This window comes from Rhinatrema bivittatum, chromosome 3, assembly GCF_901001135.1.
Source record: "Rhinatrema bivittatum chromosome 3, aRhiBiv1.1, whole genome shotgun sequence".
NCBI classification, from domain to species: Eukaryota; Metazoa; Chordata; class Amphibia; order Gymnophiona; family Rhinatrematidae; genus Rhinatrema; species Rhinatrema bivittatum.
The window spans coordinates 290,647,668-290,673,009 of record NC_042617.1 but is presented as its reverse complement, the minus strand read 5'-3'; the positions used below and the strand labels follow the sequence as shown (position 1 = coordinate 290,673,009).

At 44.4% G+C, this 25,342-nt stretch overlaps 1 protein-coding gene across 1 annotated transcript in view; it reads left to right on the top strand.

The window, feature by feature from the left end:
* The window catches only part of CTDSP2 (CTD small phosphatase 2), a 66,701-nt gene extending 42,165 nt beyond the window's left edge, over positions 1-24,536 (top strand). Inside the window, exons 3-8 of the mRNA XM_029594940.1 lie at positions 8,048-8,086; positions 15,139-15,240; positions 17,072-17,128; positions 19,795-19,887; positions 21,545-21,730; positions 22,188-24,536. Of these exons, the coding sequence (XP_029450800.1) occupies positions 8,048-8,086; positions 15,139-15,240; positions 17,072-17,128; positions 19,795-19,887; positions 21,545-21,730; positions 22,188-22,313 (603 nt within the window). The 3' untranslated portion in view covers positions 22,314-24,536. The remainder of the gene's footprint in view (positions 1-8,047; positions 8,087-15,138; positions 15,241-17,071; positions 17,129-19,794; positions 19,888-21,544; positions 21,731-22,187) is intronic.
* Positions 24,537-25,342: the final 806 nt, after the last annotated feature.

Here is a 25,342-nt window from a genome sequence, read left to right as displayed (position 1 = left end):
AGACCAGATTCCCTGCCTCCCCTGGTAGGGGAAAGGGTTCAGACCTTCCTCTTGGAATGGCTCCATATAGCCAAAGACCAGAAGACCTGAAAACTGTGCAGTATAGCTACTGCTTACATTTCTTTTGCTCTCCTCTGATCCAATGGACTAGTCTTCAGCTCTGACCCTTCTCAGTCCACCCAACTACAACTGGAAGTAGAGTCACTTCTTCAGCAGAAGGCAGTCAAACCTGACCATCCTCAGGAGTGTGGCCGAGGATTCTATTGTAGATATTTTCTGATCTCCAAGAAGTTGGGGTAGAAAGGGGATCTAAGACCTATATTGAACTTGCGGAGACTGAATAAGTTTAAGATGAATTCCTTTTAGATGATTCTCCCTTTCATTCAACTAAGATATTGGATGTGTGCTTTGGATCTGAAAGATGCTTATTCACACATCCACAGTCACCTCATCCATTGGAAGTTCCTCAGGTTTGTGGTAAAGGACATGTACTACCAATACAAGGTGCTCCCTTTTGGCCTCTCTGCATCCCCAAGTGGACTCACAACGTACCATGAGGTAGTAGTGCATGCAGGGAGTCTGCATGTTCCCATGGTTCAGTGTTTCCCAACCAGTGTGCCTTCAGCCAAAACAGGTGTACCACAGAAAAGTCATCACTGCCTGATGCTCTGATCCAGGCCAGCATCTGGGCTTTGTTCTCAATACATCACAGCAACAAGAAGCACCAGCAGTGGCTCTTTAATGTGTAGGAGCATGATCCCTGGAGTGTGGTAATTAATGGATAGCATGAAGGGCATGGATAGCTGGGACCTGCTTTGTGCAGCACACACAGTGCACATAGCAGCTCCTCATGTTGCTCACCTTTGTATCCTTCCAGCCTCTGTCTTATCCCCAGGCTGAATGAAATGAGGAGAGCGTTCACAGAGCTGCTTCTGTGGTTGCAGTAGCAGCAGCAGCAGCAGCAGCAGCTCTGGCAATCACATGTGGCAGTCAATTTGAGTAACAGAGCTGATTGACCATAGCACACTGCCTTCTCCCTTCTCCTGAATTTCCATATAGAAGGGACTGGTTAATCATAACAAGTTCATGCGTGTCTTCGTTCCTTCTCTCCTTTTGTTTTAAAATTTGGAAGAGAGGCTGGTGGGGCTTTCAATGCTTTCCTAGATTTTCTTTTAGTCAAATGAGTCCTCTCTCCATATCCGTTCTGCCTGCTCTGCAGAGGATCTTCAATTTTATTAATGAAGGTGTGTCTTGGGCTTGAAAAGACTGGGAAACCTTGCCATAGTTGGACAATTCATTGGTGACAGATCCTTCTTCATCAGAAGTTCTAGCGTCCCTCATGAAGACCATATGGCTCTTGCAGTTCCTGGGTTTCCCAGTCAACTTTGCCAAACCAAACTTGGTATTGGCTGAAATATTTCAGTCCATAGGCCCTGTTGAAAGAGCTGCATTATTGAGGGGCCTGATAAGGTCTATTCTCAAACAGGACAGAGCATCATTGTCAGTCAGTCCTAGTCCTCTTCGGACCCATGGCTGCTGCAGTGCATGGGGTTCCTCTGTCTCATTTGCACATGTGAGACCTTCAGTGGGACCTTCAAAACCTATGGGATCAGCTCTTTCAGCCTTTATCATTTCAAATCTCAGTGACCTCTGGATGGTAGCTTCCCTTCAGGATGGATGAATCCGGAAGTGGTAAAGGTGGGCCTCTCATTGCATGTACTGCCGCATGGAGTGACTCTGTCTACTGGTGCTGTGTGGATCCATGCGTCATGGTCCCTGGTGAAAAAAACATCTACAAATTAATTTGGAGCTGCAAGCCAACTGCTATACTCTCAGGGCTTTTGCTCACTGTCTTGAGAGAATCTTGATCCAGATGGCCAACCAGATGGCCATGTTCTGTATAAACAAGCAGAGAGATATGGGCTCTTGCTCCCTCCCTTCAAATATGATCCTGGATAGGATAACAGTGCCCATTTCCAGGAGACCCACATTCCAGGATTCCAGAACACATTGGCGGACTGTCTTAGCAGAGTGTTAAAACTGCATGAATGGTCCCTGGATCAAGGGATTACAGATGACTTGGGGATAACTGGTGATTGACCTGTTCACTTCAGAAGACAACAGAAAGGTTGAGAAGTTCTGCTCAATGCATCCAAACAGCTACAGCTTAGTTCTCGATACTTATGTGCTAGATTGGAGCACCTATTTATTCTATGCATACCCACCGATTCTTCTGATTGCCATGACCATCCAGAAGGTCCTTCAGGACAAGGTGAGGATAATCTTATAGTGCCAGCCTGGTTGTGGTACATGTGGTACCCATATCTAGTCTATCTGTCACTTTAGTCTCTAGTTCCTTTGGTATCATCTCCAATTCTCATCACAAAGTAAAAAGGCAGGCTCTGCCATCTAAACTTGCCATTGATGGCCCTTATGACAGGGAGGTTGAGTGTTTAGTAGTCGCTTCCTTACTCATTCCCAAAGAGGTGGAGGATGTTCCAATTTCTGCCAGAAAACCTTCAACCAAAAGATCCTGTATTTTCCAATGGAAGAGGTGTAGGATCGGCCGTCTGGATCCCTTTTGTTTCACTAGTTATTCTTTCTCTCATCCTCAGGCTTTTGCTCCTCTTCAGTCATCTCAGTGCCATTGTAGCATATCACCAGCAGATGGAAGGGGATATAATCTCTCTCTACCCTTTGGTATCAAAAGTTATGAAAGGACTGTGGCATTCCAAACCTCGGGTCAGTAAACCACCAGAACCTTGGGGCCTCAATGTAGGCTTTGCTCAACATTTGAAACCCCCTTTTGAACCTCTTGGTTTGGTGGACTTGATGTTTCTCATTTGGAAGCGTTGTTTCTCATAGCCATCACTTTGATACAAAGAGTAAGTGAACCAGGGCGCTTTTTTCTTTGGTATCATCACTCACTAAACCCGCTTTGACATCTATCCCAGATGATAAAGCAGCAAGCAAAGCAGAAGAACTGGCTACCTACTTTAAAAATAAGATCCCAAAACTCCTAACTCAGTCCAAGAATAATATCAACACTTCACCAGTTACACCTCGAGCTGCTGTCCCATCACAAAAGGTTAGCCTTAGGGAATTCGAACCGACCTCATCCTTAGAGATCGAAAATATCTTAAAAAAGCTCAAACCTTCTTCACACCCTCAGGACTCCATACCCACCAATCTACTCATCGCCTGCGCTAAAACCATCTCCAAACCCATTGCACAAATCATCAACTGCTCCTTCTCCCAAGGGCTAGTACCTGATCCACTAAAAATGGCAATCGTAAAACCACTACTAAAAAAATCTAGTCTTTCTCCAGAAAACCCATCCAATTTTCGCCCAATTGCAAATCTACCTTTCATCGCAAAAATCATGGAACGTGTTGTAAACAAACAACTAACTGAATACCTAAACGATAACAACATTTTGTCTCCAGCTCAGTTCGGTTTCCGCCAATCACGAAGCACGGAAACTCTACTTATCTCACTAACGGACTCCATATTACTAAACCTGGAAAACCGACACCCTTGTCTTCTCATCCTACTTGATCTCTCGGCGGCATTTGACACGGTCAATCATAACACATTAATAGATCGTCTGTCAGACATAGGCATCAGAGATGAGGCCCTCAAATGGTGCAAATCATTCTTACAGAACAGACAGTACAAGGTCAAGGTCAACAAGGAAGTTTCGCAACCAGTCACCTGCACCTTAGGAGTCCCTCAAGGCTCGTCACTTTCTCCAACCTTATTCAATATATACCTTCTACCACTCTGCCAGCTCCTCATTAATCTAAATCTCATACACTACTTATACGCAGACGATGTGCAGATAATGATTCCTATCACTGAATCTCTCCAAAAAACCCTGGACTTCTGGAACTCTTGCCAACTAGCCATCAACAACTTGCTCACGAGCCTCAATCTGATTCTAAATCAAAGCAAAACAGAATACCTACTCATCTCCCAAGACGGAACCCACACACATCCCAGTACCATCTTGTCTTCTCAATTAACAATGTCCACACAAGTCAGAAATCTAGGGGTTATCCTTGATAATCAAATGAATTACAGATCTCTCATAAATAATATCGTAAAGGATGGATTCTTCAAATTACAAGTTTTGAAAAGGTTGAGACCTCTCCTCCATTTCCAAGATTTCCGTTTAGTGCTGCAAGCTATCATTCTCACGAAAATAGATTATTGCAACTCGCTTCTACTAGGCCTCCCCGCTAACGCCATAAAACCCCTACAGATGCTGCAAAACGCAGCAGCAAGGATCTTAACCAAGTCCAATAAAAGAGACCACATATCACCTATTTTGAAAACCCTACACTGGCTACCCGTCAAATTCAGAATACTATTCAAAGTGCTCTCATTAACCCACAAGGCTCTACACAACTTGGCACCACTCGAGCTCAAAATCCCTCTCCGATTCCACACCTCCTCCAGACCAGTAAGACAAGCCTATAAAAACAACCTACATACACTACCGATGAAGTCAGCATTAAGCAAAAGAGCCTTCTCTACAGCGGGCCCCAAAATCTGGAACTCTCTCCCACCAGAACTCAGAGCAGTGCAATGCTCATCTACATTTAAAAAAAGACTCAAGACTTGGTTGTTCAACCAAGCTTTCCCATAACAGCTTCCTGTGGAACATCTCGGCCAATGATTACCCACCTGAGAGCTATTTAGATCATCTATAGAACTCACTTAATCTATGGCAGTCGAAGACATAACCTAGTCTTATAATTAGCAACTGTTTATTTAACTTAGGCCTCCCCTTATAATTAGCAACTGTTTATTTAACCTACATTAGGCACTGTATCTTTTACTTATACCTATATTAGGCAATGTATCTTTACTGGTTAACCCCATATTTACTTATCCAAGTTATATCGACCTGTTCTTTGTAAGACATTTACTTGTCAATGTTATTGTTCTGTTAAAATGTAAACCGAATTGATCAGTAATTCTGTTATTGGAAAGTCGGTATATAAAAATGCTAAATAAATAAATAAATAAATAACTACAGGATCTGGTTCGTATTCACTATACCTTCAATTTTTTTCATAATAGAATGGATCTGTGAACTCACCCCAAGTTTCTTCTGAAAGTGGTATTGGCATTTCACATTAATCAAGCTATTGTACTATCTACTTTTTTTCCAAGCCCACAAGCACACAAAGGAGAATGGGCTGTTCATTTCTTGGACTGTAAGAGAGCCCATGCGTATTACCTAAAAAGTACTCAACCTGACTGTCCAGCTTCAGCTGTTCATTTCTTTTTTTTTTTTTTTGTATTTAAAGCTTTTATTGGCACAATGGGTAATAACAATACAGTATATAAATTGAAAAACAGCAATAACGTGAGCCAAACCGTAAAAGACATAAATAATTTGTATGTCCCTCCCCCTCCCCCCATGCCAAACATGCCATGAGCAACATGTCAAAAATAGTTAGTGCTTATAGGAGAGACCAGTTCACCAACAAGTAACAAATAGTTGATAATAAAATAAAATAAGAGAGAACATATTCTAGCAGGTGATCATTCAGTACATCCTCAGGTTAAACTTGGAAATATGGAAATGCATCACGAGCGAGACGAATTGTGGGTAACTCTGAAAGCCCTAGCCCAGGAAAGGTTAAAATCCCTAAATTTCAAGGGCTCAGAAGCAACTTTAGGTATGGGTAAGGATTTGAATGTCATCAGGGCACGATGTGGCCATGATTTAAATATCCTTGGCACCTTGGAACCAAGAGGTGAATGGGGCCCAAACCTCCTGATAGGTTGATAAACGATGATGGCGAGTAGCTGTGATATGCTCCAAGACTTCCAATTGATGTAGACGACGAGTTAGATTATTCATCAGCGGCAGAGTGGGGCTCCTCCAATTACTGGCCAGGGCTGTCCTAGTTACAGTGTATATCTGCTGGCAAAGACGTTGGGAATGCGAGGGTAGACTAGCGATTGGCTTTCCAAGGAGTGCATTTGCCGGGTCTGCAAGGACTTCACATCCTAGCATCTGGGATATCCAGTCCTGTACCAACTGTTCATTTCTTTTGATCCCAGTTCTGTCCACTTGGCTAATGGACTACTTAGAACACTGTTATGCACAGGCTGACTTACAGATTACAGACTCTGTCGAGGCTCATCAAATGAGAGACTTGGCAACTTCAGTGGCTCATCTTAGGGACATTTCTATTGAGGATATTAGCAAAGCTGCTACTTGGTCATCTGTTCAAATCTTTTTGCCCAACTATTATCTGGATACCATGTCCCGAGAAGACAGTACCTTTGGATAAGCAGTTCTACACAACTTGTTCCCCCAGTAGTCCCTTCACCTGGTGGGGCTGGGTTGTCTTTAAGTAAGTGCTTCCGCTGTACAACCCTCATCTCGGGACTCCCCGCATGTAGTGGCTAATTCATATCTGCTTGTCGACAGAGAAAGTAAGTTTGCTTACCTGTTGTGGGCTGAAAAAAAAAACAATACCAACAAGCTAGAAGAGAAAAATCCTTTTTTCAGTAAATCAGGGGTGCCAAAATTCTTTATATACTGCCTTTGTCTTCCTCTGCTTTTCAAGTATATTTTCACATGAACCCCTCAAAGCACCCTCACATACCTATAAACAGGTTTCTTCATAGACAGCAGGATGAATTAGCCATTCTCAATACCCACCCTCCTCCCTGTAAAGTAAAATACTTAGCTAAAGCTTAAACTCTGGAAGAGGCTGAGGGGCTCACAAGGCATCGTGTGTGCGTGGGAACTCCTGCTCATGCTTAGTAACATCGGGGGGGGGGGGGTGTTTCTCCAAATTGATTTGTTTTGCACATATTTTGACAGGAATGAACCTCATTCCCAAGCCATGTCATGCTAGGGATGATCTCAAGGTCTCAAATTTACTGATAATACCCTTCTTGGTGCCCTTTGGATTGTGCCAAAGAGAAACCTGCTTCTGGAGTTCATAGAGTGTAATCTTTACAGGCAGCCTATCAAAGTGCGCTTTAAAATTCTTCATTATCAGACCGGTGATTCCCAAAATAATTGGGACTATTTCTGTATCTTTACTGAACTGTGAGAAAAGTTGGATGATGTCACGCACGTATTATGGCTAATTCATCCTGTTGTCTATGGAGAACCCTATTTAGTGATAAGTAAACTTGATTTCTCCAATACATTTGCCATGGGGGAGACATTTTCTTGCCTGGTAATGTCATCACTGATATCATCATGTCTTGGCTCACTAGAAGGCCCACCGAAACAGCAATTCTTTTGTTTTCAGATTTTGCTTGTGGTATTTCCATCTGGCTGGAAATAAACATCGCATAGTAAAAAATAATTTCTGTTGGCATCCACTGAAGTGAGACATTACACAAAATGGCTTCCTTCATACAAGTTGAACTGTATATTACATAAAGCTTGAAACATGGAAACCATTTTGAATAGTTATGATCTTGTTTTATCTTTCTGTTGTGCCTGTCTGATGCGTACTTATGGTTCAGAGATACAATCAAAACTAAACAGTGCTACGTGCTGTTATTTTAGTGGATGGGTCCTGAGATGAGAAAGGATGAGTGCCATCATTGGGGGACAAAATGGCTTCCTGCATAGCAGATGGATTGTTTTTAGATGCTTGGGGCGTGGGAGCCAGGCCCAGGACCGAAGCCAGGTCTTCCGCGTTACGATGTGGAGGATTGCTTCTCAACCCGTGGACCAGCCCCTAGCCTTGATTTTCTTAGAACATCTGACCTAAAAGGCCCGGCATGTGTTGGGGTGGAGGGAGTGTAAAACCGGGCCTGAATCAGCCTGTAAGCAGCCCCTAATCGGAGTTGTTTCAACTTGGCCATCTTTGGAAGTGGCAGCATGGAAAGTCTTGTTTGCAGGTTATGTGGTCTCACTCTTGTCAGATTTTAAAGCCTTTTTTTGTTTTGTTTTATCCTTTCCCCTACTCCCCATCTGCCTTTGAATGCAGCTTGTTCTATCATTGTACAGACATTTTACTGTATGGTTACATGATTTCTTTCTCTTTCCATGTAGTCGGATCTGCTACAGTGCCTTCCATATCATTTCTACCAGGTATGTGCTCCAGAGGTGCCGAACAGCAAAGTGCATGAGAAGGGATTTGCATACAGTGGAGGCAGTGCATGCAAATAGATCTCATGCATATTCATTAGGGATATCCTGAAAATCAGACCACGAGAATTGCAGGTTGATATCCTTGCAAGTGCGAACTAATTGTTAAGTTCCCCGGGGGCGCCGGTGCCACATCATTTTGGATCGTGTGAGCCTGTCCTGGTTTTACCCTACCCATAAATAACAAAAAAATAACCACTTGCCACTGTTATTAACACACAGGATAAGGACATATGTAGTATGACAGTCACACAAAGTAACTCACCATACTCAATTAGCAAAAAGCTTTGAAATCTTTATTACAGAACATCATCCAACCTATTTAACAAAATATAAGGACTTTGTAAATCCCCTTTGCCACCTTACGTCAAGTCTCACTTCTCTAACCTGTATTATATCCCCCATACAAAAAACACATTAGACATGACAGACATCACAACATAAACAAAAATTCCACTTCCACAAGGCGAGGGGAAAAAAGGAAAAGGAAGAAAAAGCAAAAAAAAAAAAAAATAGAAAAAACTAGTATCAAGAAAATTCAAGAAAAATATAAAAAAAACAAATTTAAGAGACTTCACATGAAAAAAGTCCATAAAAAATTGGTAATCCAACCAAAGTTCATCACTAATAATCCTCTGCCACCAACACAAATTTTATGCCAATAGTAGTTATATTTCCTGTAGTTCTGGAACAAAGATACAGAGTCGCCAACTCAGAGATGTTCAGTCGTGCCGCAACGGCTTGAGCGTGGCTAATTTAAACTTAACCATCTTAAATCCTGGCATCAGGGATTGACGTTTCGTTTCACCAAAGTGCACTCATGTGTTTTAACAATATACTGACCATCCAGCAGCACTATCGTTTGTCCCGTCGCCGCTAGAGATAAAGTCGGCAAAGCTAACAACTGTCATAGCACCCGACGCTGCAGCATTTCGGCATCCGCTGCTGCCTGCATCAGGGGATTGCCGCTTTTATTCTAAAAGCAAAGAATAAATATATCACTAAAAAATCTCCACAAACTTAAAACAAACAATTGAACAAAGACTCACCCACATACACACTTGGCCCAGCTTCAGTATCCCTTTGTTTCACGTGAGCGCGAGTGTGCTCACGTAATGAAAACTCCTTAAACCCCCTCCCCCCGTTGGTTTGGCAGACATACAGCTTAATAAACACTAGACTTACAGGATAATGTGAACCCCTTCACACCGGGAGTTCAAAACCCGGCTTAACAATTAATAAACTGGACCTATTAAAGGTCCCTATGTTGAATTGTTGTGTCTAATCCTGACACTAAAGGTTTCAGGACCCAAAACTTTTCAGATATAAATCAGATAACTTAAAAAAGGATAAATTAAGATAACCAGAGACATGATTAAGCAATAGATTTTTCTGTGCACCTCTTGATTACTTTTAATAAAAAAAACACTCCATTCTACCTCCTTGTTTAAACCCCCGGGAATTACAGTACCCCACTGAGAAATGTAACGTTCTTTTTGTGTCAACAATATATTGACATTTCCACCTCTTACATTTGGGGTAGGTTTTTCTAAAGCCACAAATCTCAGATTTTCAGTTTTATGCCCTACCCTCTCCCAGTGAGCAACTAGAGGCGCTTTCCAGTTTACCACACCTAATGCAGCTGATGTGTTCCTGAATCCGTGTTTTCAACTTGCGGATCATCTTGCTTATATAACATAATGTTACGCTGGAGGTGGACCCTTGGCCTGGTGCAGGATTGGTACAGTCCTCTGGTCGGACCCAGAGAGCGCCTGCCACCAGGAGGAGGAGCACACAAGGAAACAGAGGCTAGCTGGAGTTTCGCCAATAACAGTCCGGGGTTTCCGCAGGTTGAGCCCTTGGGTACCCGGACCGCCTGGACTTAGGTGGGCCTCCGGAGGTCTCCCAGAGCGGTAGTAAAGCGGAAGCGGAGTGTAGCGCAAGGGTCAAGCCAGAGTATTGTCCCAGGATGGTCAGCCAATACGTGGTCAGGCAGGCAGTGGTCGGTTCCAGGCAGCAGACGAGGATGGTCAGGCAGGCAGTGGTCGGTTCCAGGCAGTAGACGAGAATGGTCAGACAAAACTGAGATCAAATCAACGCAGTCTAAGGGAAAACTGAACCGGAACAAGAGGCAACTAGGAGGAAGGAACCTTGTTGCAAAGGCAAGCTCTGACTGTCAGAGCTTGCCTTAAATAGACCCAGTGAGTGACATCATCCTGGGGGGGACCGGCAGCTCTAGCGCGCCACAACCCCTTTAAATCATACAGAAAGGCGCGCGCGCGCCAGGGGAAACTTGGAAGGGAGGAGAACTCAGCGGCAGTGAATTAGCCGCGATATAGACCCAGAAGGGGGCCGGTGGTGGCATCTCCACTGCGCCGTGAGGTTGAGGGAAGCAGGCAGGGTCACAGAAAGGAGGTGAGAGGGACCGGCCACGAGTTCTGTGGCCGGCCATCGCAACACATAAGTGGCATGGACACCAAATTAAATAGGTCACACCTGTGGAGTCACAGGAAGTCTCAGAACATAATGGGGCGGATTTTCAGCGCCCTGCTCGCCTAAATCCGCCCAAAACCGGGCGGATTTAGGCGAGCAGGGCCCTGCGCGCCGGTAAGCCTATTTTACATAGGCCTACCGGCGCGCGCAGACCCCGGGACTCGCGTACGTCCCGGGGTTTTCGGAGGGGGGCGTGTCGGGGGCGTGTCGGGGAGCGGGCCCGGTCGACGCGGCGTTTCGGGGGCGTGTCGGCCGCGTTTTGGGGGCGGGTACGGGGCGTGGCTGTGGCCCGGGGGCGTGGCCGCGCCCTCCGTACCCGCCCCCAGGTCGCGGCCCGGCGCGCAGCAGGCCCGCTGGCGCGCGGGGATTTACGTCTCCCTCCGGGAGGCGTAAATCCCCCGACAACGGTAAGGGGGGGTGTAGACAGGGCCGGGTGGGTGGGTTAGGTAGGGGAAGGGAGGGTAAGGTGAGGGGAGGGCAAAGGAAAGTTCCCTCCGAGGCCGCTCCGATTTCGGAGCGGCCTTGGAGGGAACGGGGGGAGGCAGCGCGGCTCGGCGCGCGCAGGCTATACAAAATCGATAGCCTTGCGCGCGCCGATCCAGGATTTTAGTGGATACGCGCGGCTCCGCGCGTATCTACTAAAATCCAGCGTACTTTTGCTTGAGTCTGATGCGCAAGCAAAAGTAGGCTGTTCGCGCGCCTCTTAAAATCTACCCCAATTTGAAAGGACGTCTATTAGACAATGTCACCGTATCCCCATTGAAAAATAGGGGCAAATGCTACATTCTCACAGGGGAAATGTCCTTTCTGCAATGCCTGTGTTATTTGAGATGGCATAGTGGAGTGGATCAACCCATCTCTTAAACTGTAAGCATGAGAAAGAGCAAAGGTAGATCCCTCCCGGAATACTGGATGTAAACTTAGAATATTCCAATGTTTGAGAATGCTTTTGCGAACCTGCCAGGTGTCAGGTGTAAAAGACAGAGCACATATCAAATAAGATCTCTCTCATTGAGGTTGCGGTTGCAACAAAAGGTCTTGGTTGACTCACCAGCCTCCTTAAGGGACTGTTTCAAGATCTTCTTAGGATAGCCCCTCTCAATAGATCTGTCATACATGTTGGTGGCCTTGTGATAATATTCAGTAGTGGATGAGCATAGTTTTCTTAGCCTCAATAACTGTCCCACAGGGACATTCTCTTTCAATTTTAGAGGATGACAGCTGTCAAAATGTAACAAAGTGTTTCGATTAGTTTCTTTCCTAAAAACAGAGAAATGAAAACCTTCCTCATCTTAGACTTTGGCTATATCCAAAAAATGAATCGCCATAGCACTAACAATAGACGTAAACTGTAAGTTATAGTCCTGAGTATTTAACTATAACGAAAACCAGTCTAAATCAGTGTGACTACCTGACCACAACAAAATGATGTCATCAATGTAGCATCTCCAAAGGACTATATTTTTATTGAATTGACATCGGGAAAGCATCTGCTCTTGAAAGTACCCCATATAAAGGTTGGCAATGTTGGGGGCCATTGAAGTCCACATAGCCACACCCTTAATCTATTGAAAAAAACTGTCCCTGAAACCAGAAAAATTTTCTTCATAGCTAAAGGAACCAACTCAACCAGAAAATCAGTCGGAACTTGACAAGGACCTGGTCTTTGTTCCAGTCATACCTGTACAATCCTGATAGCAACATCTTGGGGAATATTCGTGGAGGCAACATCAATAGTTACCATCCAAAATTCCAGAATGGGAACGGGCAAATTTTGTAAAATTGTAATAATGTGGCCTGAGACCCTAATATAAGATTGGAGCTTCTCCACAAAACTTCTCAAAAATGTGTCCACAAAAATAGAGAGTGGTTTGAACAAAGAGCCTCTGGAGGACACTATAGGTCTCCCTGGAGGTTTCACTAACCATTTGTGTATTTTGGGCAATACATAAAAAGCTGGACAAATAGGGAAAGAAACTAACAGAAGTCATCGTTCCTTAGCAGTGATCCACTATGCTAAAAACACCTCTTCAATCAACTGATCAACTCAGTCATTTTCAACTGCAGTGTAGGATCCACAGTAAGTACCTGGTAAAATTCTCTATTCGACAACTGCAGTTCAGTCTCCTCTATATAATCACCAGTGTTCAAAATTACAACTGTGCCCCCTTTATCAGCTGGCTTGATGAGGATATCCTCATCTGTCAGAGTTGTATTAATGCTCACCGTTCAGACTTTGTGAGATTATCACTAGAGCTATAAAGGGGCCTCTTGGGTCTAATAGCCTGAATATCTCTCTTGACCAACTCCACAAAAGTGGAGCTAGCTGGATCCAAGGGACCAAGGGGTAACCATGTAGATTTTGGATACACTATTCAGATCTCATTAGAGGGCTCTTTTAGATCCACAAAAAATAATTTTAGTCTCAACGATCCTGTAAACCTATGTAGAGCTAGTTGTAACTGGAACTCATTTGGTTGATTAGTTGGTGCAAATGATAGACCCTTCTCTAAAACAGATAGTTGATCTGAACTAAGGGTCTTAGAGGATAAGTTAACTACTGATGAATACCTGGGAGTTGAGATCTAGTCCATGGTCTGTGATTGTCTCAAGACTCTCGATGACATGTTCTTGTGCCTCGGGTCATCCCTGGACCATTCAAAAGGGGTCCGCTTCGATGTTGTGACCGAAAATCTGTTGGGGCTAAAAAAGAACCAGAGGCAAAAGAGAAGGTACGATTGTCCTCTCCCTGTGGATATCTGTCCCTCTCGTCACCTCATGAGTCATCTGATGAACCCTGAAAAGTCACTTTTCTGTTCCTTGAGCGGGGACCCAAAGGTCCCATCCATTGGTAAATGGTGCCACGTTTATAAAATTTTCATCTCTCAAAAACTTGGAGTTTTTAAACTTACGTAAATCATTAGCAAACTCTTCCATTTGTGCTTTTTAGATCTGCTTCAAATTTAAAAAGACTCTTAACGATAGCCTAGACTTTGCTAGCACTATTTCAGTTTATAAATCCACCCTGATTTGAGCTGCAGTACCCTGTGCTTTCTTGATTATTGGTAACATTAAATCTAGTGCACATGTATTCAATATTTTGTTCCAGTCTTATACAAATTCTGGATCCTCATCATACAATCAAGGTTCTTTTTATGTTCGGAAACCTCTCGGAAGCCTTTGGGCTCTGCAATATGATTTTTCTTGAATGTTCTTGTTATTAGTTTTTTGGGGTTTTTTTTGCATTTTCTTCCTTTTCCTACCCCCCCCCCCCCTTGTGGAAGTGGAATTTTTGTTTATGTTGTGATGTCTGTCATGTCTAGTGTGTTTTTTGTGTGGGGGGATATAATACAGGTTAAATAAGTGAGACTTGACGTAAGGTGACAAAAGGGGTTTACACTGTCCTTATAATTTGTTTAAATAGGTTGGATGACGTTCTGTAATAAAGATTTCAATAGTTTTTGCTAATGGAATATGGTGAGTTACTTTGTGTGACTGTCATACTACATATGTCCTTTACCCTATCCATACCTGCTTCGCATAGATCAGGGCTGTCCAGACTCGTTCCTTGAGAGCCACAATTCAGTCAGGTTTTCAGGATTTCCTCAAGGAATACACTTGAGATCTGTTTGCATGTACTGGCTCCGTTGTGTGCCAACAGATCTCACGCATATTCGCTGTAGAAATCCTGAAAACATGACTGGGTTGGGACCCTTGAGGACTGAGTTTGGGCAGCCCCTGTACTAGAGAAAGTACAACCACAAATCCCAGGGGAGACACCGAGGGCAAAACCAGGACTGCCTGAGCCTGACCCTGGTCACTTGGGATCATCCAGGGTCCTCACTCCAGCCCATTTTTTATTGCTGTAAGAAATCCCCCTGTTACAGTTAAGATGCTTTGTTGCAAACATTTCTCTGCCCTCAGGTTTGAGAGGATTTCCCAGAAGCAGGCAGTGTGCATCTGTTACACAATTCTGATACACAGTATTAGGAAAGCTCATTGTATACTAAGTTTTTATTTTTTTCTGCTAATAACACATTGTGCTAAGAAAGTATCACTGCAAGCAGAAATTCCCTCTCTTAATACACTGACATTTCTTAGATGAGCTTTTGCTACAAGCACGGCTGTACTGGAGGAGTGAAGGGAGTCACGTCTATGCGTAAGCCACAAGAAAGCATCAGTTTATAGCAGCTTTGCCGCCCCCCTCTTCCATTCTGTCAGAGTTGCTTGTGGAACTGAGGGATGGGGAGCATGGATGGGAGCGGCACAGTCTGCTCCAAAAATAGCCTGCAGCCAGTCGGGGAGAGATGTCAAATTCCAGGAAAACAGGTTTATTTGTAGCGGGGGCCCGTAATTAGGCATTCAACGTGCCAGGCAAGCTCATCAGCAAGCGCTAATCTTTAAAACACCTCTGACAGGAACCTAATAAAGCAGCCTGAGGGCCTCGGCAGTTCTCTTTTTACACTGAAACCTCTGTCTCTCTCTGTGTGCCCCCCTCTCAGTTCCCAGGTGCAAGTTTGCTGCCCGAGCTGAAGCAGCAGGACATGGGCAAGCTCTGCGTCGTTATTGATCTGGATGAGACCCTGGTCCACAGCTCTTTCAAGGTGACTGCATCCCGGGTGTCAACTGTACATCGGCCGGGGGACTCGCGTGTCCATCTTGCACGTGTAATGATGTGACCCGTGAGCTCTTCAGAAGCGGGAGCCGTAGCAACGATTGAAAATAGTTTTGTCTTTCTTTGTCGCATGCCTCACCCGCCAGCTATAAGGACAGGGCACCATGATGGCGGGGACAGGATGTGATCTCACATAATGAGGAGCAAAAAAAAAAAAAGGGGGGGGGGTTTATTGCATTATTTATTTACTTTTTCAAATCTCAAGGGGAAAGAGGAAAGTAACATCACGGTTGTTAGAAAAGGGTTAGAATGAAGAACTGATCAAAGTCAAGGGTGTGACATCACAATATTTATAAAAACAGGGGGAATAAGTGATGTCACAGGGGTAGATTTTCAAATAGCGCGAATTGGCTTACTTTTGCTGACGCATCAGGCGCCAGCAAAAGTAAGCTGGATTTTAGCAGATATGCGCGGAGCCGCGCGTATCTGCTAAAAAACCTGGATCGGCGCGCGCAAGGCTATTGATTTTGTATAGCCGGCGCGCGCCGAGCCGCGCAGCCTACCCCCGTTCCCTCCGAGGCCGCTCCGAAATCGGAGCGGCCTCAGAGGGAATCCTCTAACGCCCTCCCCTCACCTTCCCCTCCCTTCCTCTACCTAACCCACCCGCCCGGCCCTGTCTAAACCCCCCCTTACCTTTGTCGGGGGATTTACGCCTCCCGGAGGGAGACGTAAATCCCTGCGCGCCAGCGGGCCTCTTGCGCGCCGGGCCGCGACCTGGGGGCGGGTACGGAGGGCGCGGCCACGCCCCCGGACCGCCCCGGGCCGTAGCCACGCCCCTGTACCCGCCCCCAAAACGCTGCCGACACGCCCCGAAAACGCCACTGCACTCGGTCCTGCCCCCGACACGCCCCCCTCCGAAAACCCCGGGACTTATGCGAGTCCCGGGGCTCTGCGCGTGCCGGTGAGCCTATGTAAAATAGGCTCACCGGCGCGCAGGGCCCTGCTCGCCTAAATCCGCCCAGTTTTGGGCGGATTTAGGCGAGCAGGGCTCTGAAAATCCGCCCCTCAGTGTTTATAAAATGATAGTAGGGGAAAAGTGACAGCACCTTGCTCATCGTAGTCAAGGATGTGATATAATATAAATAGCAACCTTTGGTTTCAGTTTAATTTTATTTTTGCCTAGGAATTTCAGTGTTCTAACAAAAGATCAGTAGAAAGATTATTTAGATACACCACACATGAGAAAAATCAGTAATTTTCCACGGATTTCTTTTTGTTCAAATCATTGAAATTCCCCAGCAAAATAAATTAAAAACTACAAATGAAGCCCCCCCTAAATATAAGCAAAATCAAGGGAAAGGAAAAAAATGACATCAGTGTTTGCTAAAATCAGTACGAGGGAGAGGTAACCACAACTGGATGAGAGGGGGGAGGGGGAGGGAACGGGGAGCAAGGGAAAAAGCTTTACTAAGTAGAGAGGGGGGAAAAAACATAAAACCCTGTGCTAAGACTCATCCTCCCTGTGTCATATGCTGAAAAGTTGCCCAAAATATGTTATTTTTAGCAATGCCAGTTTGTTTTCCTTCTTGCTAAAAATACAGTGAGGGGTGGGGGGGTGGGGTGATGGAGCCCTGGTGCTCCGATATAAAAAGGAGACCTGTACCTCTTCCTGCCTGCAGCAGTGATGCCCCAGGAGGATGCTTTCAGCTGCCGCCCAACCCCCTGGAGTCCCCCAGTCTCCTGAGCTCTTGTCTCTGCTTTTAACGCTTTTCACGCACTTGGCTCTGATTCTCCCGTGTCTCGCTTCCTGCCTTCCTCAGCCCATCAGTAATGCAGATTTTATCGTGCCTGTGGAGATAGAAGGGACCACACATCAGGTGAGATCAATTCATCTGTTTTATATTTTCAGTTTCTCACTGTGCCAGTCTGAGGTCAATGACGCAGATAATGCAGGCAACACGGAGTGACTTTTTAAGCTGGTTTTCCAGGGTGCCTTATAGAAGGAGCTGTCTCATGCTTAAAGCAGCAGCATTATCTGGGGGTCTTCAAAATAATTTGCTTATTACTTGGCACCCTTGCCTTCTGTTATCTCATTGTCAGGTTTCCATTCTTCTTTATTCTGAGATTTTATTACTTGTATTTTCAATACCTCTTTGAACTATCAGGTGTGTGCCTTTTATTTTCTTTATAAGCAAACTCCTCCCCCCCCCCCCCCCCCCGCCTTCAGCTGTCTGTGCTGTATTCATGCTTTACATGTATCAGTGTGAAGCCTGCATGAGGCTCTGATGAAAATCCACGCTTCAGCTGTCTGAGTTGTATTCATGCTTTACATATGGCACTTTCATGGGGGAGGCAGTGGGAGGGTCTAGATGATGATCAGCACAGCAGCACCTTCTGATTTACGTAGAATAATAGCGGTGGGATCAGTTAAGTAGGAGTTGCCTTTAGAAACTTTTAAATGGTAAAATCTCTTCAGGAGTGACATAAATCCGAATGATAAAGGAAGATTTTAAGGAGGATATTGATGATTTTGTTTGCTTTAGCAGCTAACTGAATTTTCTAAAGTGATTTTTGTTTTGTTTGCTGGTGCTGCTGTTCTAAAACCATTGTATAAGAAAATATGGAAAAGGCCTGTTCTGAGAGATAAAAAACCCACACCCCTTTATGTCAGGAACCATTAGGAGAGAATCCTTTTTCTCTTTCTTGCCACCCACAGCATGAAGGGCGGTCATTCAGTATTTAATAGTCTGCCAAATAAATGAAAACGCTTCAAAGGGGTCTGGTCATCAGAATAATCTGCCCTGTGTGGTGGCTTTTTTAAAAAACGAGGTTTTTAATATTTTTGAAAACACAGTTTATTTTAAGCAATCAGATTGAAATGGATCTTCCACGAAAACAAAATGTTGGAGAGATGAGGTCAGCATGGTCTGGTAAGGGAGCGGAGCATGCTAACATCACTTCTGCATCACAGAATGAAGGTTCCTAGCAGCAGCAGCAGCAAATAAGCTGTTGGGGCAGTCTGTTTGGGTCACACATAATTTTTACAGTTATATTTATAGACAATAAAAGGATTGCTCATATTAGCTATAATCCATAAGAATGTAAACAAACTGCCAGACCTTACCAGAAGACTTGAGGCCAGGCCACAAATGGATAAAACATATGATAACTAATCTTGCTTCCCCAGCTCTCCCCACCTCTGGCCTTATTTGGTTCCCGAAAGTGCTGACGGTACGGCGGGGTCAGTTGCCAACGACTGGGCACAAGGACATAGCTTTGAAAGTGGCCACAGCCGGGTTCAAGTAATCCAGGATAGGCTGTTTCCATGGCAACGCGGCCTACCCTCGATTACTTGTTCCGGGAGGTGGCCAGTATACGACAGAGGCATAAAGAGCCCCCCACTGATGCAGGCACCATTAGTTTTGTGGTGGGGGAGCAGGAGTTGTTTGAGAACAACTTCAACAATGGGACATTGTGAACGGTTTTTGAACTGAATATCATTTCAGTCTTAACACACTGAGTGCAGGATGTTCAGAAAAAGGCTAAAACCATAACCCAAAGAGAAGAATTAGAATTCAGATAAAATTTTAATTTATTTGACCACTCCTTTTTTGCGATCTCTTTTTCCAGTCTGTGGCCTCCCCAGTTGCCTCACGTGCATCTTGGTGTACTTGCCCCAATTGGCTGAACAAGCAAAGGCAAAGTCATCTATGGGCCTGTGGATTCCAGGCTGTAGCCATGAATGGGCAACTTTTCTCTAATTTTCCTCATCTTGAATTGCAAAGATGTCATTTGTCTCCTGGGGTGTGCGCATGCCTTGTCTTCTGCACCCAAAAAGCTCTCTTCTAGCCACTAGGAGGCAGAATATTCTACCTAGGAACTTCTCATGTCTACCACTTCACCTTGTCTGGGATGGCCCCAGTATCAAGGTATAATGAGTTAAATAAAAGAAATGAATAAAATCATTAGCTATATAGCCATAAGGGCTGGCCCAGTGCTGAGAATTTCTTGGCTACCCACATGAGCCATAACTAATGAGGCTTATTTGTCATTCAAAGTGCCTTCTGACACTTCCTGCACCTGAATTAAAAATGGAGGGAATTTGGTCTTGTATTAGAATAGACAGCGAGTCATCTGATTCTAAGGCATGCAGACATATAATTGAATATAGAGAGATCCCTGTACTTAATTTTTCTCTTTGCTTCCTAAAACTGACTCCATGTCACCGAAACCTTTCATTTGACATGTCTGTTTCATAACTAGATTGTAAGCTCCATGGAGCAGGGACTCTCTCTTATCTGTCTCTAAACAATGCTGCATATATCATATGGCACTATGTACTGTAAATGATTAGTATTAGTAATGTCACAGGATGCTGTAGATTGTAAGCTCTTGGAGGCAGGGACTCCTGTAACAGATTGATTTATCCTGGGAGTTGTGCGCACCAAAAACACTTGATGACTGTAGAAATCTGAAGTGAATGCCTGCCTCCTAATACTCCCGCTGTCCTGTGTCCTTTCTTGGCTCTTCTTCCTTCCCCCAGGTGTACGTGCTGAAGAGGCCTTACGTGGATGAGTTTCTGAGGAGGATGGGCGAACTCTTTGAGTGTGTGCTCTTCACAGCCAGTCTTGCCAAGGTACTAGGGGTTGCTTCCATTAATTCCCACACCCGCAGCACCTACAAGGTTGCCCCACCGTGCCCTGTATTATTTGGTTTTGCAAGCCCTGCCAGGCGAAGAACCACACAGGAGATAGCTAACTTTCCTGCTTTGGGGGCTGGGACAGTCCCTGATTTTGGTTAAGAATGGTTCGTTATTTCGGTCCCTGTTCTGCCATCCCTCATTAGGGGGCTGTAGGACACGGCCTCCATTCCTGACATACTTACCCTAAAATGTCCCTCAAAGGGAAGGAGTTATGGGCAAAATGATGTCCCCAATCGTGCCATGTTTAGTGGCAGCAAGGGACGAAATTGCTGCAGCACAGAAACAGAGCAAAGCTCCCAGCTTGTAGTCCATGGTATAAGAAGATCTGGAATATATATATATATATATATATACTTGGTGGAGAGAACCACAGCAATAAGAAATAAAAAAAAATATAAATAATGTCCTCGGATCTGGAAGCCCTTTGTGGAATTTAAGGAGGTTTAGAATGGGTAGGGAGATAGGACTGGAAGAAGTAATGTAGACTGGGGTGGGAGGTTGAAAGAGGGGAGGAGATGAGGGATTTAGAAGAATACCCTAAATTGTTTTTCATGTGCTGGATGGCATGGTTGTGCAGAATAAGGAGCAATGAATATTTTTGGGTGCATTCACTACCATAAAGACCTGCTATGTCTAAAAGACTAGCAAAGTATAAAAAATATGGGGATTGGGGAGAAGAGATAGTGAGGAGGAAGGGAGGGGATTACATACAGGATGTTACGTGTTCTTTGTTATGTTGTCTGAAAAATGTTAATAAACATAAACATTTAAAAAAATGCCTCAAAATAGCTTGAGAAAGTTGCCCTTTTCATCTGCCCAGAACTCATGAAATTTGCTCTGTCCTCCTCCCGGATGGAGGATGTGGTGAAAGCAGTTAGTACAGCTGGGTGTAAAGAAGTTTAGATAAGTTCCTGGAGGAAAAGTCCATAAACCTTTATTAGCCGTGTAGATTTGGGAAAGATTGGATCTATTCTTTTGGATCCTGCTGAGTATTTGTGACTTGGATTGGCCACTGTTGGAGACAGGATGCTGGGCTTGATGGATCTTTGGTCTGACCCAGTATGGCATTTCTTATGTTCCCAGGGGCCAGTGGTTCATGATCTTCATAATCAAGCAAGAGCTGGGAAATACTAAATTATAAAGCATCAGTCGTGGCATTCAGCCGATCCGAGCACTCCACTGACTGCCCCTCTGCCCCCCCAAAAAAGCACAATTCGTAACTGCTTTATTATAAGTTAATAATATGCTGCTGCCAGCGTCTCTTATTGTGCAAATGTATTCCTGTACACACGTTTGGCTGCCAGAATCATCCCTTGAGCCCAGTGTGTATGTGATTACACTCCTGTAGAGTCACTGACAGCTCCTGTTCATTTACAGGTATTGCTTGCAGGCCTGGGGAGGAGAGCCTAAGGTCTGGTCTTGCAATAACATCTAGTGTGCCAAGTCACAGCAGCACAGGAGGTGGCTGTGATGCGCCCCCAAGGCTAATCGGTGCACGCTTAGGGGCAAGCCTTGGGGTGGGGGGTGGGGGGGGTGGAGCCACAAGACTCCCAGGGAGAAATGACCTTTCATTCACTTTCTCGCTCTGCAGTATGCCGACCCTGTGACAGACCTGTTGGACAAGTGTGGCGTCTTCCGGGCGCGGCTCTTTCGGGAGTCATGCGTCTTCCACCAGGGCTGCTACGTCAAGGACCTCAGCCGCCTAGGGAGGGACTTGAAGAAGACAATCATTCTGGATAACTCCCCAGCATCTTACATCTTCCATCCAGAGAATGCGGTAAGAAACCTGAATTATTTCCAGGACAGGCAGAAGGTTTGTTGGATTATGGTTAACTGCTAAGGGCCATTTCTTCTAGTGAACCCATGTCCACTTAAAATATTGCTTTGAGAAAAAAAAAAAAAAAAGAATCTCGATTAGTTAGCAGTTGACAAGAGGTCACCGGTGGTGCCACTGGAAAGACGTTGCATGTTCAGGGCTTGCAAACCGCTGTAGACCCACTTGAAAATTCCATCCACTTGCTCCAATCTGATTGATTTAAAATTATCTTGACCATGACAGTCAAGCTAGGGCATTCCATGATGAAGCCATACATAGATTCATCACCTGACTCTTCTCAGACAGAAATATTCAACACTTTGACTGTTCTCAGCTTAATGTTTGTTTTTCCAGTGCTAATGTTCAAAATACTGCCCCATTCTTGGCTGAGTGGCTAATTGGACTCTTCTGTTATCAGGTGCCTGTTCAGTCCTGGTTCGATGATATGTCTGATACGGAGTTGCTTAGCTTGATCCCTGTCTTTGAAGAACTCAGTGAAACGGAGGATATTTACACCAGCCTCGATCAGCTGAGGACTCCATAATAAGCCGCCCATGGAAACCAGGCGGCTGACTCCTGCAGGGGAGGGGAGGAAGCACAAAACTCTCACAGTGCCTTCAATTTTCAGCAGGGTGACAGTGGAGAGCACATCCAAGGGAGGGTACCAGATGTCAGACCAGCACTGGGTGTCTGGGCAGAGCATCTGACACCAGACCCTGAGCTTCTCAGCTCACGGACATTGTCTAGCCAAGCGTGAAGGTCTCGGCCCACTCAGGCATGTGGTGTTATTCCTTTGAAGGGACATATCTGAGACACTTTTTTCTTTTTTCTAGGAGGATATCTCTTCTTGAGATGCGCATGAGCAATGACATCCGTGCTGTCTTGATGGGGGATAATGGGTTTTGGTTTATCAGATTGTAGGCAGGTCATTCATGTGTTAGCCAAGTAGGTGAGAATTGCAATGGGGGTCTACAGGATTTCATTGGGGTGTCCTAGACATTCATGTGGACCTGCTGTCATATCCTCTGGCTGCTATATTCTGCACTAATCATTGTAAAAGGGCCCAAAAATGATCAATTTTATAGAGCACAAAGGGAAAGAGACCTGACTCGACAGGTACATTTTAATAGTTGACTGTTTTTCCTGTTGTTAGTTTAGAACTCCAGTTTCAGTAGGAGGGGCTATGAAGACTGTTGAAGGGCTAGCAACATGAAAAGAGCCAGGAGCCTGATCAAAGAAATCCTGCAAACATGACATTACTATCTGATCTTCGGTTAATTATGTGGAGCTTCTATGGTGGTAAGCAGCTGTGCTTTCAGTGCTGGAGAGGTCCTCAGTTCTCCCTTCTACCCACTGAGTTTTTTTTTTATAATTTTTTTTGTCATTTTATCCCTCATAGTTTGACATTCCACACCTTAGATCACATGCCCTGGAGGCTCTGGGAACCTCTACCGTCCCTAGGGCTGGAGACGAGGCTCCTCCCAGGTGCACTCCGTGCTGCTCCTTGGCTAGCAGAAACCACTAGTGTGGTAGCTGCCATCTTTTCTTCACCAGGCCTGAGTGACCCGCTCCTATGATGCACCAAGGCCCAACTGGCCCTGATAGACAAGGGTATCCAAACCCTGATATCCTGTACTGCAGTCTGAGCCATGGGGGCTATACATGAATTGGTTTGTCCTAGATGGAGCTGATAATAGCTGGTGGCTTCAGAAAGGTAAGGGAGTGGGGAGGCTTCATCCATGAAGAGAGCAGAAATGACAGACAAGCTGCATAGGACCAAACATGTACCCCACATTGTCTAGTCCATAGTGTGACTGTATTAAGAAACTAGTTGCAGCACATTTGCCAGAATGCTCAAAACAATGCATCTCTCTCTCCCCAAATCATCTCCCCCCCCCCCCTCCCCCTTACCTTTCTTTCCTTGTTATCCTTTCCATCTCATTCTGGAGCACAAAAATAACAAGAAAACCTCAGTCCTGTGCATACCTCTTCTGTCTGTATATGACCCTCAGGTAAACAAAACAGACAATGCCATTCCTTTCACTATATGAAACGTTCCAAAGTAGGCCTCAGGCTTTGGGGGCCTAACCAGGGCCCTTTCATTTCACAGCTCCCCTCTGTCATGGTTGACGGATCCCACATTTTAAGGCTTTTACATCTCTTCCTTGCATTGTTCTACTTGTAATGTAGGGCTAGATGTATTCATTTTTTTCCCCATAGATACAAAATGGAATTAGTACCTCTGAACCTGAAGGGCATCAATTTCAATAATATCAGATTGGAATTAACCAGCGCAGGGCGGGTGTTTGTTTTGAATTGTAGAGCTGTGATTGACATAGCCCTGTGGTCACCAAAACCCAGTCGAATTCCTCCTCTGGTGACTGGGATCACCACCAGCCATTTGGATTATCACTGGCACTTTTCAGCATGGTTGCAGAGTTTGAATAAAGACTTTTGACCACCAGGTAAAGCCAATTCTAGGGTATGGCTTGAGTTAGCAGATGGCTCCAGTCATCAGGCATGGGTTGATTTAGTCCTGGTCCCCTCCACTCATTGCATCTGTGGACTTTTAGTTCCTGTTTTCTTAGGGGCATTGAAGCTGCAAATCCTTAAAGGCAATAATAGGACCAAAAAAAAAGGATTGACTTAGCCTGTGCTCAATGACCTAGATAGTTATAACTACTTAAAGGATTTAATCCTATAAACTAAATTAAACACACAAAGTTGCTTTATTAAACTTAACACATCCAAGTAATTAAAAAATAATCAAAAATAACATTTATCGATAATATACACACATTTATAAAAATACAAAAATGTACAAAAGTTTTTTTTAACAATAATAATATCAAAACAATCAAACTCACTATCACTCACACCCATTTATAAAAACATATCCAACTTGTGCCATAGCTAAGCACTAAACAGTTGTCTTTATACAATACATTTTTGTATTTTTATAAATGTGTGGGTATTACTGATAAATGTGATGTTTGATTATTTTTTAATTTTGGATTTATTAAGTTTAATAAAGCAACTTTGTGTGTTTAATTTAGTTTATAGTATTACATAGAAACATAGAAATGATGGCAGAAAAGGACCAAATGGTCCATCCAGTCTGCCCAGCTGTGCCATACAGGTCTCCCCCGTAAAGGTATCATCAGGGGGTGGCAACTGGCTTGCAAGTTACCCCCCATATTTATTTTTCCAAACCATTTAAAGTCAGGGCCCTTATTAGTTGCTGTCCTAGTCCATTTCCCTGTTATCTTTTATCTCTTGCCAAGGAAGTAGAGAAGCAATGTTGGAGTTACATCACAAGTATAAAACTTATTGGTTAAGGGTAGTAATAGCCACAACAGCAAGTTACCCCCATGCTTATTTGTTTTCCAAGACCGTAAAATTCATGTCCTTGTTGGTTGCTGTCTGAAATTAATTCTACTTTTCCTCTTTCTGTTAAAGCAGAGCGCAATAATGGAGTTGTATCAACAATATGAAGGCTTGTTGGTTAAGAGTAGTAACCATCACACCAGCAACTTACCCCCATGCACTCTTTTCTTCATTTCCATCCTCTAG